This window comes from Esox lucius, chromosome 6 (assembly GCF_011004845.1).
Source record: "Esox lucius isolate fEsoLuc1 chromosome 6, fEsoLuc1.pri, whole genome shotgun sequence".
Classification (NCBI taxonomy): domain Eukaryota; kingdom Metazoa; phylum Chordata; class Actinopteri; order Esociformes; family Esocidae; genus Esox; species Esox lucius.
The window spans coordinates 26,570,944-26,587,497 of record NC_047574.1 but is presented as its reverse complement, the minus strand read 5'-3'; the positions used below and the strand labels follow the sequence as shown (position 1 = coordinate 26,587,497).

Genomic DNA, 16,554 nt, shown 5'->3' with positions numbered 1-16,554 from the left:
TCATTTTGAATCGATTACGTTAATGACCAACGTATTGGAGTCATTATGGAGCAATAGTGCTTGAGATATGATGATATTAAATGTAATAGCACCGGTGATATGTTCATACTTAACATTGTTGTATTTGCACAAAAGTTGTATATGAACGTAATTCCCGAGATGCAGGGTTGGTGTTACTGAAGTGGGTCACGAAGAGTTCTAGAGAGAGGCATTTTATTGTGGATGGATGGTGACCTTTCCATGCAGGGTTCTAGCTAGAAGGGGTAAACACATTCTTAACCTACAGCCCCGTGACCAATACTTTTCAGTTTAACAAGTGAAAGTTGTTTGTATCACATTTACAATTATTGAGCAATAGTGAGATTGGAGGAACTGGTCAGAACATGATACCAAAATCCCTGGTTGATTCTCAGACAATATTTAAAAGTGGAGTCTCGTAACACAGTATTGTCCCCAAAGCATGTTGCAGGATTTACATTACAGAATATGATGGAAGACCTATCTATCACCTGCCCCAACGACGGAGGTCCCCCACTCCTCCAGAACTCTAGGTTATCTCACTCTCACAGATTGACATGATTAAGAGTTTGAAACGGGCCAGCACTCGCAAGGCTGCCGGGCCAAACAATATTCCAGGGTGCATTCTCAGAGCATTAGCGGACCAGCTAGCAGGTACCTTGACAGACATTTGTAGCATCGGATCCAGTCTGCAAACCCACCCCCCTTATTTCTGTTTCCAAGACCTCTACCTGGCAATCTGTCACAATGACTTCTTTTATGTAGCACTTGCATTTGTGATCATGAAGTTAGTTTAAAGGCTAGTAATGGCTCACAAAAACCTCAGCAACCCAGACCAATGATACTGGAACTGGAACACTTGCGCTCATATTTTTATTTATCTTAAGACACAGCGACATTTTTATTTGATCTGTCTGATTTATATGTATTTATGTGTTAGACCCTGGTGAGTGTAGTAGTGTTTTGTTATGTTTTAGTCTGGAAAACATAGCGTTGTTATACAATGACAGTCTTGGATGACATTTGTTCTAGGCTATTAGCTAATTGTTTGTATGGTGTTAACTTTGATTTGTGGAAGCAAGCACAAGAAATAATGTTTTGCTCATCAATGTACACACCACAATCACAATTGAGGGATGATTTTAGAGTTTCCCCATCTAGGAATGTCAACAAGCTTGGCAGATGTACCTAATTTCTGTGAAAAAGTGGGATTAGTTCACCAAAGAGAAGGTCCTGCGCTAGTATGTAAGAAAAACGCCACCACTGGATAAGTGCTCCACAAACACTAAGCCGGAGCCACCATCATCTTCAGGTTATCAGCTGAAAAGAAATTTGGAAGTCTGCGTAGTCAGCATATAATTCACAGCATGGTCAAACTGCAGCAGTTCCACCCTCAATGGAATAACAAACACAAGTGCAACCTTCGCTGATGTTGCCCTCTGATGTCACCAGCCTTCACCCTTGCCTGAGTAACAATAGACAGTTTTTAAGACTCCTTACCAGACATCTTATTGGCTATTTGCCACACCAACCTTGCCCTCACTATCTATACTTTCTCTGGCAATACCCTATTGTCCCATCCCCCATCCCTGTTTTGTAGGCTAAGGTGCTACCGGGCAGTATTAAAAAAAACAGACGCAGCATGAAACTATAGGGAACAGCTTTTAATGTCCTGTTATGTCTTAAACTGGAGAAGACATGCTTGAGCAAGTAAAAAAGTAACTTTCACTTGGGTAGAAAATATTGCTTTATAAAGCATCATATATTCAATCAGTACACAAATATGAATATTATTGTATGTATGTATCTTGAATTACATGGCTTTCTTGAATCTATAAAGCTTTATACAATTTTGAATGGAAAAACCCCAAATTATAATTATCCTTATGTTATCTTATCTGGTTATCATTTTACCTCTCTGTCTTCAGTGATGTTGGGCCAACACAGATGTCATCAACGACCTTCCACTAGTTAAATGAGTGCAATAAAGATATTTGCAAGGGTTATGTTGTAAAACGTTCACCACAAAGCACCAGCTCCCCGTAAGGAACTCCTTGGGCTCTGGCCTCTGCCCTATAGATTCTCCTGGGTCTGCGGAACAGTTCCCATGCAAGCATAGGTGACAGAGATTAGTTCATGATTTGAAGTCATTTCTTGCTAGCTCCTTTACAGATTATTGAGGACAATATTGTGGACTTCATGCCAGTTACAACATTTGTGTCGTATGCAACAAGGTATGTTTTACATGTTCTTTTAAATTAATTAACAAAATATAAAAATGCATTTTACCAACAGCAAAAGTCTGTAAAATGTACAATGTTGTCAGCTATCATTATTTCAACATTTGCTTTTTGTTTTTCATAAGACACAAAAACAAATTATGTCACCTAAATTCGGGATGGTCACGAGTTCTCTACTACTCGATTTAAAGTTTCTATTTGATTATTATGAATTTTTTTTCTATTTAAGTATTTAGGGAAACCAACACACATTTGAAATCTAATATGTATTATCTGTTTTGAGTATGAATTCAAAAATATCAGTAAAAGGTACTGGAAAACCTTTTTAATCCCCTTTCACACATGCAACATGCAAGTACTCCAGGCTAACACGGCTAACACTTTGTTTCAACTGCAAAGGGTTGTTTGGCATATAAGCGGAGCAAGTCCGCCTTAGCCCCAGATTTGGAATGTATTCAGACTACTTCACTTTTTCCACATGTTGTTACATTACAGTCTTACACAAAATTTCATTTAATTGATTCCCTCAACAATGTACCCACCACAATCACAAATTGGTTAAAGAAATTAAGAAATATTGCATTTAAATGCATGTTTAAATAAAAGTATTCTGACCCTTTGCTATGACATTCAAAATTGAGTTAAGTTTCATCACTTTTCTGTTGATCATGACTTGAAATGTTTCTACAACTCAACTGGAGTCAAATGATTTGGAAAGGCACACATCTGTCTATATAAGGTCCCACAGTTGACAGTGCATGTCAGAAAACATGCGATGATGTTGAATGAATTGTCTGTACAGCTCCAAGACAGGATTGTGTCAGGGCACAGAATTGGGAAAGGGTACCAAAGAAATTCTGCAGCACTGAAAATCCACTAGAACAAAGAGGCCTCCATCATTCTTAAATGGAAGTTGGCAATAACCAACACTCTTCCTAGAGCTGGCCTTCCAGTTAAATTGAGCAATCAGGGGAAAAGGGCCAGATCAGGGAGGTCCACTGACAGAGCTCAGAGCTCCAGAGTGCCTGTGTGGAGATGGGAGAGACTTCCAAAAGGACAGCCTTCTCTACAACAACACCAATCAGGCCTTTATGATACAGTGGCCAGATAGAAGCCACTCCTTAGTAAAACACAAATGACATGCCCACTTGAAGTTTGTAAAAAATCAACTAAAGGACTATGCGACTTTGAGAAACTAGATATTCAGGTATGATGAGACCAACATTGACCTCCTTGGTCCGGGTCACGTCTAGAGGAAACCAGGTACTGCTCATCCCTTGACCTATGGCATTCCTGTGAGGGAGCAAAATGTTGTAGTGATGTTTTTCAGCAGCAGGTTCTCTGAGATCAAGTGAAAAGGTAGTCAGGAACAAAGTACAGACAGATCATTTAGGACCTCAGACTTGGGCTCACCTTCCAACAGGACAACAATCCTAAGCACACAGCCAAGACAACGCATGAGTGGTTGGGACAAGTCTTTGAATGTCCTTGAGTGGTCCAGCCAGTGCAGAGAAGAATGGGAGAAACTTCCCAAATACAGGTCTTACCCAAGAAGACTTGAGGCAGTATTCGCTGCCAAAGGTGCTTTAACAAAGTATTGAGTGACAGATTCAGAATACTTCTGCAAATGTATTATTACTGTTTTTGCATACATTTACAACACATTGTAAAAACTGGTTTTTCGCTTGGTCATTATGGGATATAGTGTGTAGATTGATGAGTTTTTTTTTTTAGAATGGAAATGTGGAAAATGTGAATGGGTATAGTTTTTGAATGTACTGCACATGTGCTTGGTCAATAAGGAAGACTTTTTGATATCAATTCTACATGGGAATGGCAGCATTTGTTGTGGAAAAGAACTTGGGAGTGTTTAGATGGTCCAGTTTTATACAGTCAAATGTTTACCCAATTGCATGCACAGTTTATATAGCGATTGCGGTAGATTTATTTTCTGAGAGAATTCTGAGAGGTGGGAGGGGTTTATTTCAGTCTATTCAGTGACGTAACGCAGCATTGTGGAAGGATCTTTAGCTCCATAAGGGCTTGTTCACATTACAAGAGAGGGAATAAAATGCTAGATAGACGTATCTTGGTTTGCATAATCATCTCCATAACGTTTGAAATCACAGCAGCATGTTTGAGACATAGCATGCAGGATAGTGGCTGTCAATCGCAGGAAAACTGAGCACTACGCATGCGCCCTGCATAGAAACTTAATACCGTTTCGACACATTTGTCTTTGCACTTGAAGACAGTGTTGCCAACTTAGCGACTTTGTCGCTAGAAATAAGCAACTTTTCAGACCCCCTTAGCGACTTTTTTTTCCAAAAAGTTACTAGCGACAAATCTAGTGACTTTTTGTGGTGTTATTGGAGACTTGTTCTTACTCTTCTCAATGAGCAGCGGGTGCCGCCGTGGGCCCCTCCCCCATCTGAAAGCACTCACAGGTGGCCCAGTCCTCGCACAGCAGTTCCTCCGAGCTGCAGTCAGAGCAAAAGATGTTAACTCCTCCGTGTCCAGACTGAAAATGAATCGCGCATGCGCTCCGCCAGAGTGTCTCTTTTGGGTAACTTTTGTCAATCCCAAGCCCGAATAAAGGAGGAGGGTTGTTAAAAAAAAAAAAAGAATCGACAGAAGAAAGTTCATTTGTAGTTCTAAACATATTTAGGGTGTTTTTACTTTTTTTACTTTTTGTCTCTCCTACAGCGTTATTCCTCTCCCACAGGCAGCGTCCATCATGTGCAGTTGGTGCAGTTCTCTTAATCCATGACCATGATGATATCTCCCTTTGTGTGTCACTCTAAATGTTAATTGTTTTTCTAGCCTTTTGATTTTGACTTAAATAGCGCCCCCTTTTTTGATTTGTTCTTCGTTTTTTTGCTCAGGTGATTATTTCTTGTACATGGACAACATTTGTAAATACGCATGTATATTCTTTTCCCCAAGGAGCAAAAATAAACACATCCATGTTTTCCAGAGTCTCTCCGGATTTGAATAGGTTCACTTATGTTTACAGTTTGTAGCTCCAAACATTTGGTCATCGCAATTGCTTTTGCCACAATACAAGTAGATTAGTACATTGGTTAGCTACTGCTTGCTAGCTTGCTAATAGCCTGAATTACACATGTTGATGAACAGCCTGTACAGCTTACATCATAGCAGTTTATTTTTGAGGTTCCTACTCCCAGAATTAGTGACTTTTGATTCAACAAGACAAAATGCTAAGCGTTAGATGCTAGCTGTGTGTGGTCAAAAGTAACACAGCATGAGATGAGTTAGCAATTGGAGGTAGTTGTGGTGCCAAGTGGTGTCAAGGTCTACAGTCGCAGCAATGTGCAACAGCATTCAAACTAACAGCTTGTAAAATCATTGAGTGAAAAATACAACATACAACACATTGTTGGTGTTGACATGCCATTCAGATACTTTTAATTAAATAATTTAAGTGGTCAAATTGCTAGGTTTTGTGAACAATAAGATATCAGTTGGATACCAACAATTAATAAAAATTTTAGGACAATTATAGAAAGTTGTTTTTGTTGAATTTGGGATAGCTTGGGGTTAGCTTTAGCTTGGCATCTGGTTGGCTCCTGAAAACTGACCATAAATTGCAGCAATTTTTAATAGGATTAGGACTGATTTAGTAATCAATTTGACAGATTTTTTGTTATATTAAAAGTATCCTTCAATTCCTAAAGCCAACTAGATAGATAAGAATATTTTAAATGTTACTCAAATTAAAATGTAATCCGAATAACTGTGTTTATAAATAGGCCCTAAGGAAAGGCCAGAGTCTTTCACATGGACTGCAGTAGAATGTACTAAGAGACTTATATCTTGGCTAGTATACACTATGAACTTTACCACAGTCTTAAATGCAAAAAATTCACCCATTGGCAGACAATTCAAGGAAAAGTCTCACTGGGCCTCCTAGCCAATGTTTCATTAGACTCTGCGTACTGTAGATGTAGCGGAGCAAAGGGCTCACAAGGTACCATTGTGGAAACTGCTGTAGAAAAGACTGGCGTGCAACAGCATGCAAAACCTGGTCTCAAACATCTAGGGCCCCATCAATCAAGACGTGTGCATTTTTGTATCTAGGGGACCTGTGGATATCTTTACGCCATGTGGGACATGTGCTAATTTCTTCAGTAGTGATGCAGATCTGAAGATGTTGAATACATTTAATTTTACAACTTGGTTAATTTATTTTTATCTCAGTCCCTATAACTGCGTGAGGATGTCTATTTGAAGTCTAACAATTAATATGCTTCATCAAGTAACTATCAAAAATGAACAATTATAAATATCGAAGTAATGTTTTCAGGCCATGTTGTTAATTATACAGATAACAGTTGCCACCTAAACAAAATAATGTATTTATTATTTGTAGTGGAGGGCCTACCACTGACCTGGATTTAATCAAATGTATGCAAGGATTCTTTTGTATTTCTAAAGAATGCTGAATTCCCCATTCTGCATCCCCCATTCTGACACATCCATGTGAAGCAGAAGAGCTCTTGTGATCCCATAGCTGATATCTGATTGGATGTTAAGTTCACAGCCATGCTATTGGTCAAGCACTCAGGTTTTAAATCTAAACAGGTCAAATGGTTATAAAGGAGTCTCACAGTCTCGCACTGCTCTTCCTCATTTGTTCCTGACCAACTCTGGTGAGATACTTCCACTGTCTCTCTTTCTCTCTCTGTCTCTCTTTATCTCTCTTTGTCTCCTCCCTAAGGCCTTTCTGAGGCCTGGTCTTTCAGGCCATGGTTTATTTATGTTGTCTTGCCTAGATGGAGTACTTAATGTTTTTTTAATGTCATCATTGCCTGGGTTCTTAAGCTTATTCTTAATTACAGTGTTATTATATATTTGCCTTTAATAGACAACTGTTAGTCCATTCCTATAACTTAACAATACATTGCTGCATCCACCATCAAAAACAATGTTCTTTACTATAATATTATATATTATAATAAAATTGATCAGTGTAAAAAAGTTAGATTTGGATGTCATTGTGAATGAAAATGTCTAGAGTTCTCACAGGTGAGAAGTTTTTATTTTAATTTTGATACTTTCTCATCCTTATTTTAGCCTTACTCTTCCTCTGTCTGTAAAATTGGTTCAGGTAATTGGTTATAACATTCTGCTTATAACCATTTACATCTGACTACAATGCAAATATGTCAGAAGCCTGTTATAACACTTTACACAAACACAAATTACATCAGATTCCTTTCTTTGTTATGTAAATCATCACCATGAAACCATGTTTAAATTATGTTGTTTACAACAGACACTGCAAATAAATGTATGGGACATAACTTAAATTACAATTGCACATACATTTTTTCAGATTCTGTTGTAATATGAAGGTTTTTTCCCCAAAAGATGCATTTGTATGTTGCATTGTAGTCAGCGGCAAATGATGACTGAGCAAATTGTCATACGGAAAGAGTGTGACATTTTCTTCGACATTTTTAAAGCCAATCTAACTAGGATTGGAACTGATTAGATGACAGAGCTCATTAGACATGCCAGTGGAAAAGTACCTCAGACCCACTAAACTGTCCATCTGGTGGTGGATCTTTGATGTTATGGTACTATTGTACTTCCATTGATACTGGAGCTCTTGATAAGGTCAATGGAATTATTTCCTCCAAAACAACGTGGACGCAAGTTGATCTTCCAACAACACAATAACCCTAACCAAACATCAGTACACAAAGAAATGGTTAATAATTGACACAAAATCAACATTTGCAATGTCTACGGACTTGAACCCCATTGAAAACCTAAGGTTCAAGTTGAAAAGAGCAGTCCTAAAGATGTAGTGAATCAAGGATCTGGTTGGAGTCTGTGCAGAGGAATAGACAAAGATGCTTCCTAGTGTGTTCTCTAACCACGTCTTTTATTTGTGCAATAAGTGTAAATGCAAAATGTACATATTTTATGTTGTGTAAATTACATTTCAAATTTTTAATTGTCATGGGAAGCATTTGTTCAGTTGTGTATATTTGTTCTTATTTTCAGAGGGCAGTTATAAGTCATGAGTCAACTACCTAGATTCTGGAACCTGGGATGGTCATCCTTTCTTGACTGGTGGAGTAATTCACCTGTTGTTTCAGAACAAGGTGAATTACAATGTGTATACAGGTCAATGATGTGACATGTACATTTGGTATCAGAATATTTTTGAAGACTAATTTATATACATGTTATGTCATCTAATTATGCTATTTGTCGTTTACTGTGTCCAAAAATAATTTGTGCTTTCAAAATCAAAAAAGTGATTAGGTGCAACCGTTCTTAGATAAATACAGTCTTTATAAATAAAGATGTTCCCACATTAAGTCACTATTTAATTTGATTAAAAGTATTATAGCTATGCCAGAATGTTACATCATGCATAGACATGCAGAACATCTGATTAAGAAAATTGGTTTGCAGGACTAATTATAAGTTTACATTTCCCCCAAAAAATATAATCAAGTATCAAAAAACCGTGTATTTCATTTAATTAGGGAAAATGCACCCACGGTCAAAGTCAAGTTTTGGCATGAGTGCACAAGCAGTCCTCTGTAAAACATTTCTGAATATCTGAGAGAAAAATAATGCAGTAAAAGCTAAATAGTAATTCGGAGTCACCAGAATAGTTTTATTGAATGATATCAATCTAGATTTCTGTCTATTAAGTTATTCAATGTATTGTACAAACAAATTATATTTGATCACATTTTACATGAAATTGTGAATTTGTGTAGAATAAGGATGTTTTATTTCTGTTTTGTGTTGTTTTATGGTGCACCTGAGCTGCTAATACTGAAAATAGTTGAGTTAAAATCTACTAAAATCTAATAAATGTAGAGTTGCATCTTAAATGTTTTCAATATGTACATACTGATGAAGCCTTTATAATTGTTTTTACAAAAATATTGTTATTGAATCAGAATTAAGCAACCATAATACCTGCATATGCATTGAAGATGAGAATGAAAAGTTGATGGTTAAAAGATTTTCCCATATAAAGCTTCTTTCTGCCATTGTGTGTGACAACAAAAATAAACAATGTATGTTTTGGGTTGGATGGGGTCTACTACACCTCTATTTCTGTGACAACCCTGATTCAATTTATCAGAAGACACATGCTTTGATTGATCAAAAATGATTAGTTGACTGATTGAATTAGGTGTGTTAGATGCAAATGGGTTGGTAAACTGTGGTGTAGGTTAAGTGTTTAAAGAGTTAGGTTGCATTTACTGAGATAGATGAAACATTAAATAAGCAACAGTTGAATGGTTGAAAGCAAGAGAAAACTGTTGATAGTATACACAACATTTTTAGTAGCGTCTCAACCTCGAAAACTTGAAATAGGTGACTCAATAAACTTCAGTATGACTCCTGATGTATAAAGTAGCCTAAGCATATGGTCAGATTAAGTAATAGTAATAACTGAAGCTGTAAGTTATGTGCAATTGAAGAAGTGAAATCCACATTGTTTCCAAGCCTATGCTGCAGTTTGGAAATAAATAATGTGTTGTTTTGTCTATTTTAGGCTTGGTTTGTAAACTGCTGAGACCATAGTTGAAGCACCTGTTTCAGTAATACCAGTTCAGGTAGTTAAAACATAAATATGCATTTTTGTACAAACCTGATTCTAAAAAAGTTGGGACACTGTACAATTGTGAATAAAACAGAATGCAATGGTGTGGAAGTTTCAAATTTCAATATTTTATTCAGAATACAACATAGATGACATATCAAATGTTTAAAATGAGGAAATGAATCACTTTAAGGGAAAAATAATTTGATTATAAATTTCATGGCATCAACACATCTCAAAAAAGTTGGGACAAGGCCATGTTTACCACTGTGTGGCATCCCCTCTTCTTTTTATAACAGACTGCAAACGTCTGGGGACTGAGGAGACAAGTTGCTCAAGTTTATGAATAGGAATGTTGTCCCATTCTTGTCTAATACAGGCTTCTAGTTGCTCAACTGTCTTAGGTGTTCTTTGTCACACCTTCCTCTTTATGATGCGCCAAATGTGTTCTATGGGTGAAAGATCTGGACTGCAGGCTGGCCATTTCAGTACCCGGATCCTTCTTCTATGCAGCCATGACATTGTAATTGATGCAGTATGTGGTCTGGCATTGTCATATTGGAAAATGTAAGGTCTTCCCTGAAAGAGACGACATCTGGATGGGAGCATATGTTGTTCTAGAACTTGAATATAACTGTCAGCATTGTTGGTGCCTTTCCAGATGTGTAGGCTGCCCATGCCACACGCACTCATGCAACCCCATACCATCAGAGATGCAGGCTTCTGAACTGGGCGCTGATAACAACTTGGGTTGTCCTTGTCCTCTTTAGTCCAGATGAAATGGCGTCCCAGTTTTCCAAAATGAACTTCAAATATTTATTCGTCTGACCACAGAACACTTTTCCACTTTGCCACAGTCCATTTTAAACGATCCTTGGCCCAGAGAAAATGCCTGCGCTTCTGGATCCTGTTTAGATACAGCTTCTTTTTTGACCTATAGAGTTTTAGCCGGCAACGGCAAATGGCACGGTGGATTGTGTTCACCGACAATGTTTTCTGGAAGAATTGGTGATCCTCTGCCCATCTTGAGTTCTGAGAGACAGTGCCACTCTGAGTGGCTCTTTTTATACCCAATCATGTTGCCAATTGACATAATACACTCACCTAAAGGATTATTAGGAACACCATACCAATACTGTCTTAGACCCCCTTTCGCCTTCAGAACTGCCTTAATTCTATGTGGCATTGATTCAACAAGGTGCTGAAAGCATTCTTTAGAAATGTTGGCCCATATTGATAGAATAGCATCTTGCAGTTGATGGAGATTTGTGGGATGCACATCCAGGGCACGAAGCTCCCGTTCCATCACATCCCAAAGATGCTTTATTGGGTGGAGATCTGGTGACTGTGGGGGCCATTCAGTACAGTGAACTCATTGTCATGTTTAAGAAACCAATTTGAAATGATTCGAGCTTTGTGACATGGTGCATTATCCTGCTGGAAGTAGCCATCAGAGGATGGGTACATGGTGGTCATAAAGGGATGGACATGGTCAGAAACAATGCTCAGGTAGGTCGTGGCATTTAAACGACGCCCAATTGGCACTAAAGGGCCTAAAGTGTGCCAAGAAAACATCCCCCACACCATTACACCACCACCACCAGCCTGCACAGTGGTAACAAGGCATGATGGATCCATGTTCTCATTCTGTTTACGCCAAATTCTGACTCTACCATCTGAATGTCTCAACAGAAATCGAGACTCATTAGACCAGGCAACATTCTTCCAGTCTTCAACTGTCCAATTTTGGTGAGCTCGTGCAAATTGTAGCCTCTTTTGCCTATTTGTAGTGGTACCCGGTGGGGTCTTCTGCTGTTGTAGCCCATCCACCTCAAGGTTGTGCGTGTTGTTGCTTCACAAATACTTTGCTGCATACCTCAGTTGTAACAAGTGGTTATTTCAGTCAAAGTTGCTCTTCTATCAGCTTGAATCAGTCGGCCCATTCTCCTCTGACCTCTAGCATCAACAAGGCATTTTCGCCCACAGGACTGCCGCATACTGGATGTTTTTCCCTTTTCACACCATTCTTTGTAAACCCTAGAAATGGTTGTGCGTGAAAATCCCAGTAACTGAGCAGATTGTGAAATACTCAGACCAGCCCGTCTGGCACCAACAACCATGCCACGCTCAAAATTGCTTAAATCACCTTTCTTTCCCATTCTGACATTCAGTTTGGTGTTCAGGAGATTGTCTTGACCAGGACCACACCCCTGAATGCATTGAAGCTACTGCCATGTGATTGGTTGATTAGATAATTGCATTAATGAGAAATTGAACAGGTGTTCCTAATAATCCTTTAGTTGAGTGTAAGTAGCAAATTGGTCCTCCAGCTGTTCCTTATCTGTACATTTAACTTTTACAGCCTCTTATTGCTACCTGTCCCAACTTATTTGGAATTTGTAGCTCTCATGAAATCCAAAATGAGCCAATATTTGGCATGACATTACAAAGTATCTCACTTTCAACATTCTATATGTTATCTATATTCTATTGTGAATTGAATATAAGTTTATGAGATTTGTAAATTATTCCATTCCTTTTTTACTCGCAATTTGTAGTGTCCCAACTTTTTTGGAATCGGGTTTGTAGAATAAAAAATTTATCCCAAAATGTATAAAAAAAGTACAAAAAAGTACACAAAAGTCCACCTCAAAGAACTTGTATATATTCATATTTATTCTCTTTTTCTACTTACTCTACTTTCTTTGAAATAATAATCATGGTCAAATAAATTACAATTCTGTAAAAATAAGAAACAAGGCAAGCCTAGTTCAGCCGGCCCGCAATAAAATTATTGATAATTGTTGCCCTGCCGAGATTCGAAGCCGGATCGCCCACGTGAAAGGTTGTGTCTTGTAGTCTAACCACTATGCAACCAAGCTATACAGATGTATACAGTGGGGAGAACAAATATTTGATACACTGCCGATTCTGCAGGTTTTCCTACTTACAAAGCATGTAGAGGTCTATAATATTTATCATAGGTACACTTCAACTGTGAGAGACGGAATCTAAAACAAAAATCACATTGTATGTTTTTTAAATAATTAATTTGCATTTTATTGCATGACATAAGTATTTGAAGCCCTCCTGTTCTCCACTCATTACCTGTATTAACTGCACCTGTTTGAACTTGTTACCTGTATAAAAGACACATGTCCACACACTCAATCAGACAGACTCCAACCTCTCCACAATGGCCAAGACCAGAGAGCTGTGTAAGGACATCAGGGATAAAATTGTAGACCTGGGATGGGCTAAAGGACAATAGGCAAGCAGCTTGGTGAGAAGGCAAAAACTGTTGGTGCAATTATTAGAAAATGGAAGAGGTTCAAGATGACGGTCAATCTCCCTTGGTCTGGGGCTCCATGCAAGATCTCACCTCGTGGGGCATCAATGATCATGAGGAAGGTGTGGGATCAGCCCAGAACTACACAGCAGGACCTGGCCAATGACCTGAAGAGAGCTGGGACCACAGTCTCAAAGAAAACCATTAGTAACACACAATGCCGTCATGGATTAAAATCCTGCAGCGCATGCAACGTCCCCTTGCTCAAGCCAGCGCATGTCCAGGCCCGTCTGAAGTTTGCCAATGACCATCTGGATGATCCAGAGGAGGAATGGGAGAAGGTCATGTGGTCTGATGAGACAAAAATAGAGCTTTTTGGTCTAAACTCCACTTGCCGTGTTTGGAGGAAGAAAGAGGATGGGTACAACCCCAAGAACACCATCCCAACCGTGAAGCATGGAGGTGGAAACATCATTCTTTGGGGATGCTTTTCTGCAAAGGGGACAGGACGATGGCACCGTATTGGATGGGGCCATGTATCGCAAGATCTTGGCCATCAACCTCCTTCCCTCAGTAAGAGCATTGAAGATGGGTCGTGGCTGGGTCTTCCAGCATGACAACGACCCGAAACACACAGCCAGGGCAACTATGGAGTGGCTTCGTAAGAAGCATCTCAAGGTCCTGGAGTGGCCTAGTCAGTCTCCAGACCTGAACCCAATAGAAAATCTTTGGAGGGAGCTTAAAGTCTGTATTGCCCAGCGACAACCCTGAAACCTGAAGGATCTGGAGAAGGTCTGTATGCCAAAATTCCTGCTGCAGTGTGTGCAAACCTGGTCAAGAACTACAGGAAATGTATGATCTCTGTAATTGCAAACAAAAGTTTCTGTACCAACTATTAAGTTCTGCTTTTCTGATGTATTACATACTTAGGTCATGCAATAAAATGCAAATTAATTATTTAAAAATCATACAATGTGATTTTCTGGATTTTTGTTTTAGATTCCGTCACTCACAGTTAAAGAGTACCTATGATATAAATTACAGACTTCTACATGCTTTGTAAGTAGGAAAACCTTCAAAATCGGCATTGTATCAAATATTTGTTCTCCCCACTGTAAGTGTATATAGCTGTATATAATGTCAAGTGTCTGTATAGCCTCTTTGTCAAAATCCCAAGTGGGTTTTGACTGTGAGGAGATTCAATCGCAGAACCTACAGCTTGCCAGTCTGCTTCTCAAACCACTACGCTATTTAACAAGGTAGGTTAGTCAGTCACTCACTCAGTCAGTAAGAGACATTCACTCTTCTAGGCCGACAACTACTCTTTCGAAGGTATTTGTTTATTTTTACTATGTTCCACATTGTAGAATAATATTGAAGACCTCAAAACTATGATATTACACAAAAATTGACAGTTTTGCACACTCTTAGCATTCTCTCAACCAACTTCATGAGGTAGTCACCTGAAATGCTTTTGCAACAGCCTTGAAGGAGTTCCAATATGCTAAGCACTTTTTGGGTGTTTTTCCTACACTCTGGGGTCCAACTCATCCCAAACCATCTCAATCGAGTTGAGGTTGGGTGACTTTTGGCCAGGTCATCTAATGCGGCACCATGACTCTCCGTCTTGGTCAAATATCCCTTACACAGTCTAGAGGTGTGTTTTGCGTCAGTGTCCTGTTAAAAAACAAATGATAGTCACACCAGATAGGATAGCTCATTGATGCAAATTGAGGTGGTAGCCATGCTGTTCAGCCAACGGTTCAAACCCTTTAATGACGGAAAACATTTTGAGGACCGTGACGTTGCCCGGTATGGCGCAGCCGGGGCCTCACCCTGGAGCCAGGCCCGGGGTTGGGGCTCGTATGCGAGCGCCTGGTGGCTGGGCCTTTCCCCACGGGGTCCGGCTGGGCTCAGCCCAAAGGAGCGACGTGGGGCCGCCTTGCTGTTGGCTCACCACCTGCAGGAGGGACCATAAGGGGTCAGTGCATAGAGGATCGGGCAGCAGTCGAAGGCGGGGGCCTCGACAACCCGATCCCTGGACACGGAAACTAGTTCTAGGGACGTGGAACGTCACCTCGCTGGCGGGGAAGGAGCCTGAGATCGTGCATGAGGTTGAGAGGTTCCGACTAGAGATAGTCGGGATCACCTCCACGCACAGCTTGGGCTCTGGAACCACACTCCTTGAGAGAGGATGGACTCTTCACCACTCTGGAGTTGCCCATGGTGAGAGGCGGCGAGCTGGTGCGGGTTTGCTTATAGCTCCCCAGCTCTGCCGCCATGTGTTGGAGTTTACCCCGGTGAACGAGAGGGTTGTTTCCCTGCACCTACGGGTCGGGGATCGGTCTCTCACTGTTGTTTGTGCCTACGGGCCGAACGGCAGTGCAGAGGACCCAACCTTCTTGGGGTCTCTGGGAGGGGTGCTGGAAAGTGCTCCGACTGGGGACTCCATCGTTCTACTGGGGGACTTCAACGCCCACGTGGGCGTGATTGGGAGGAACGGCCCCCCTGATCTGAACCCGAGCGGTGTTCAGTTATTGGACTTCTGTGCTAGTCACAGTTTGTCCATAACAAACACCATGTTCAAGCATAAGGGTGTCCATCAGTGCACGTGGCACCAGGACACCCTAGGCCGTAGGTCGATTATCGACTTTGTTGTCGTTTCATCTGACCTGCGGCCGTGTGTCTTGGACACTCGGGTAAAGAGAGGGGCGGAGCTGTCAACTGATCACCACCTGGTGGTGAGTTGGATCCGATGGTGGGGGAGGAAGCTGGACAGACTTGGCAGAACCAAGCGTACTGTAAGGGTTTACTGGGAACGTCTGGCCGAGTCTCCTGTCAGAGAGATCTTTAACTCCCATCTCTGGCTGAGCTTTGACTGGATCCCGAGGGAGCCTGGAGATACTGAGTCCGAGTGGACCATGTTCTCCACCACCATTGTCGAAGCGGCCGCTCTGAGCTGTGGCCGTAAGGTCTCCGGTGCCTGTCGAGGCAGCAATCCCCGAACCCGGTGGTGGACACCGGAAGTAAGGGATGCCGTCAAGCTGAAGAAGGAGTCCTATCATGCCTGGTTGGCTTGTCGGACTCCTGAGGCAGCTGATGGGTACCGGCAGGCCAAGCAGACTGCAGCCCGGGTGGTTGTGGAGGCAAAAACTCGGGCCTGGGAGGAGTTCGGTGATGCCATGGAGAAGGACTATCGGCTGGCCTCGAAGAGATTCTGTCCGGCGCCTCAGGAGAGGGAAACAGTGCCCTACCAACACTGTTTACAGTAGAGGTGGGCAGCTGTTGACCTCAACTGGGGATGTCGTCGGGCGGTGGAAGGAGTACTTCGAGGATCTCCTCAATCCCGTCGTCACGTCTTCCATTGAGGAAGCAGAGGATGAGGGCTCAGAGGTGGACTC

General features: G+C 40.8%; 2 protein-coding genes across 5 annotated transcripts in view; one reads left to right on the top strand and one right to left on the bottom strand.

Annotated features, from left to right (window-relative positions):
• pwwp2b (PWWP domain containing 2B) overlaps nt 1–16,554 on the bottom strand; it is a 52,646-nt gene that overhangs the window by 10,632 nt on the left and 25,460 nt on the right. The window lies entirely within an intron of this gene.
• Nucleotides 1–16,554, top strand: part of csad (cysteine sulfinic acid decarboxylase) — a 30,216-nt gene that overhangs the window by 5,166 nt on the left and 8,496 nt on the right. For 2 of the 4 annotated variants that reach the window (XM_010870255.2, XM_020047577.1), the window contains exon 2: nt 8,295–8,395. In XM_010870255.2, coding sequence (XP_010868557.1) covers nt 8,311–8,395 — 85 coding nt within the window. In that variant the 5' untranslated portion in view covers nt 8,295–8,310. Of the gene's footprint in view, nt 1–2,083; nt 2,253–6,896; nt 6,932–8,294; nt 8,396–16,554 lie in introns of those variants that run through there. The other 2 variants (XM_020047576.2, XM_020047579.2) reach the window with 2 other exon arrangements.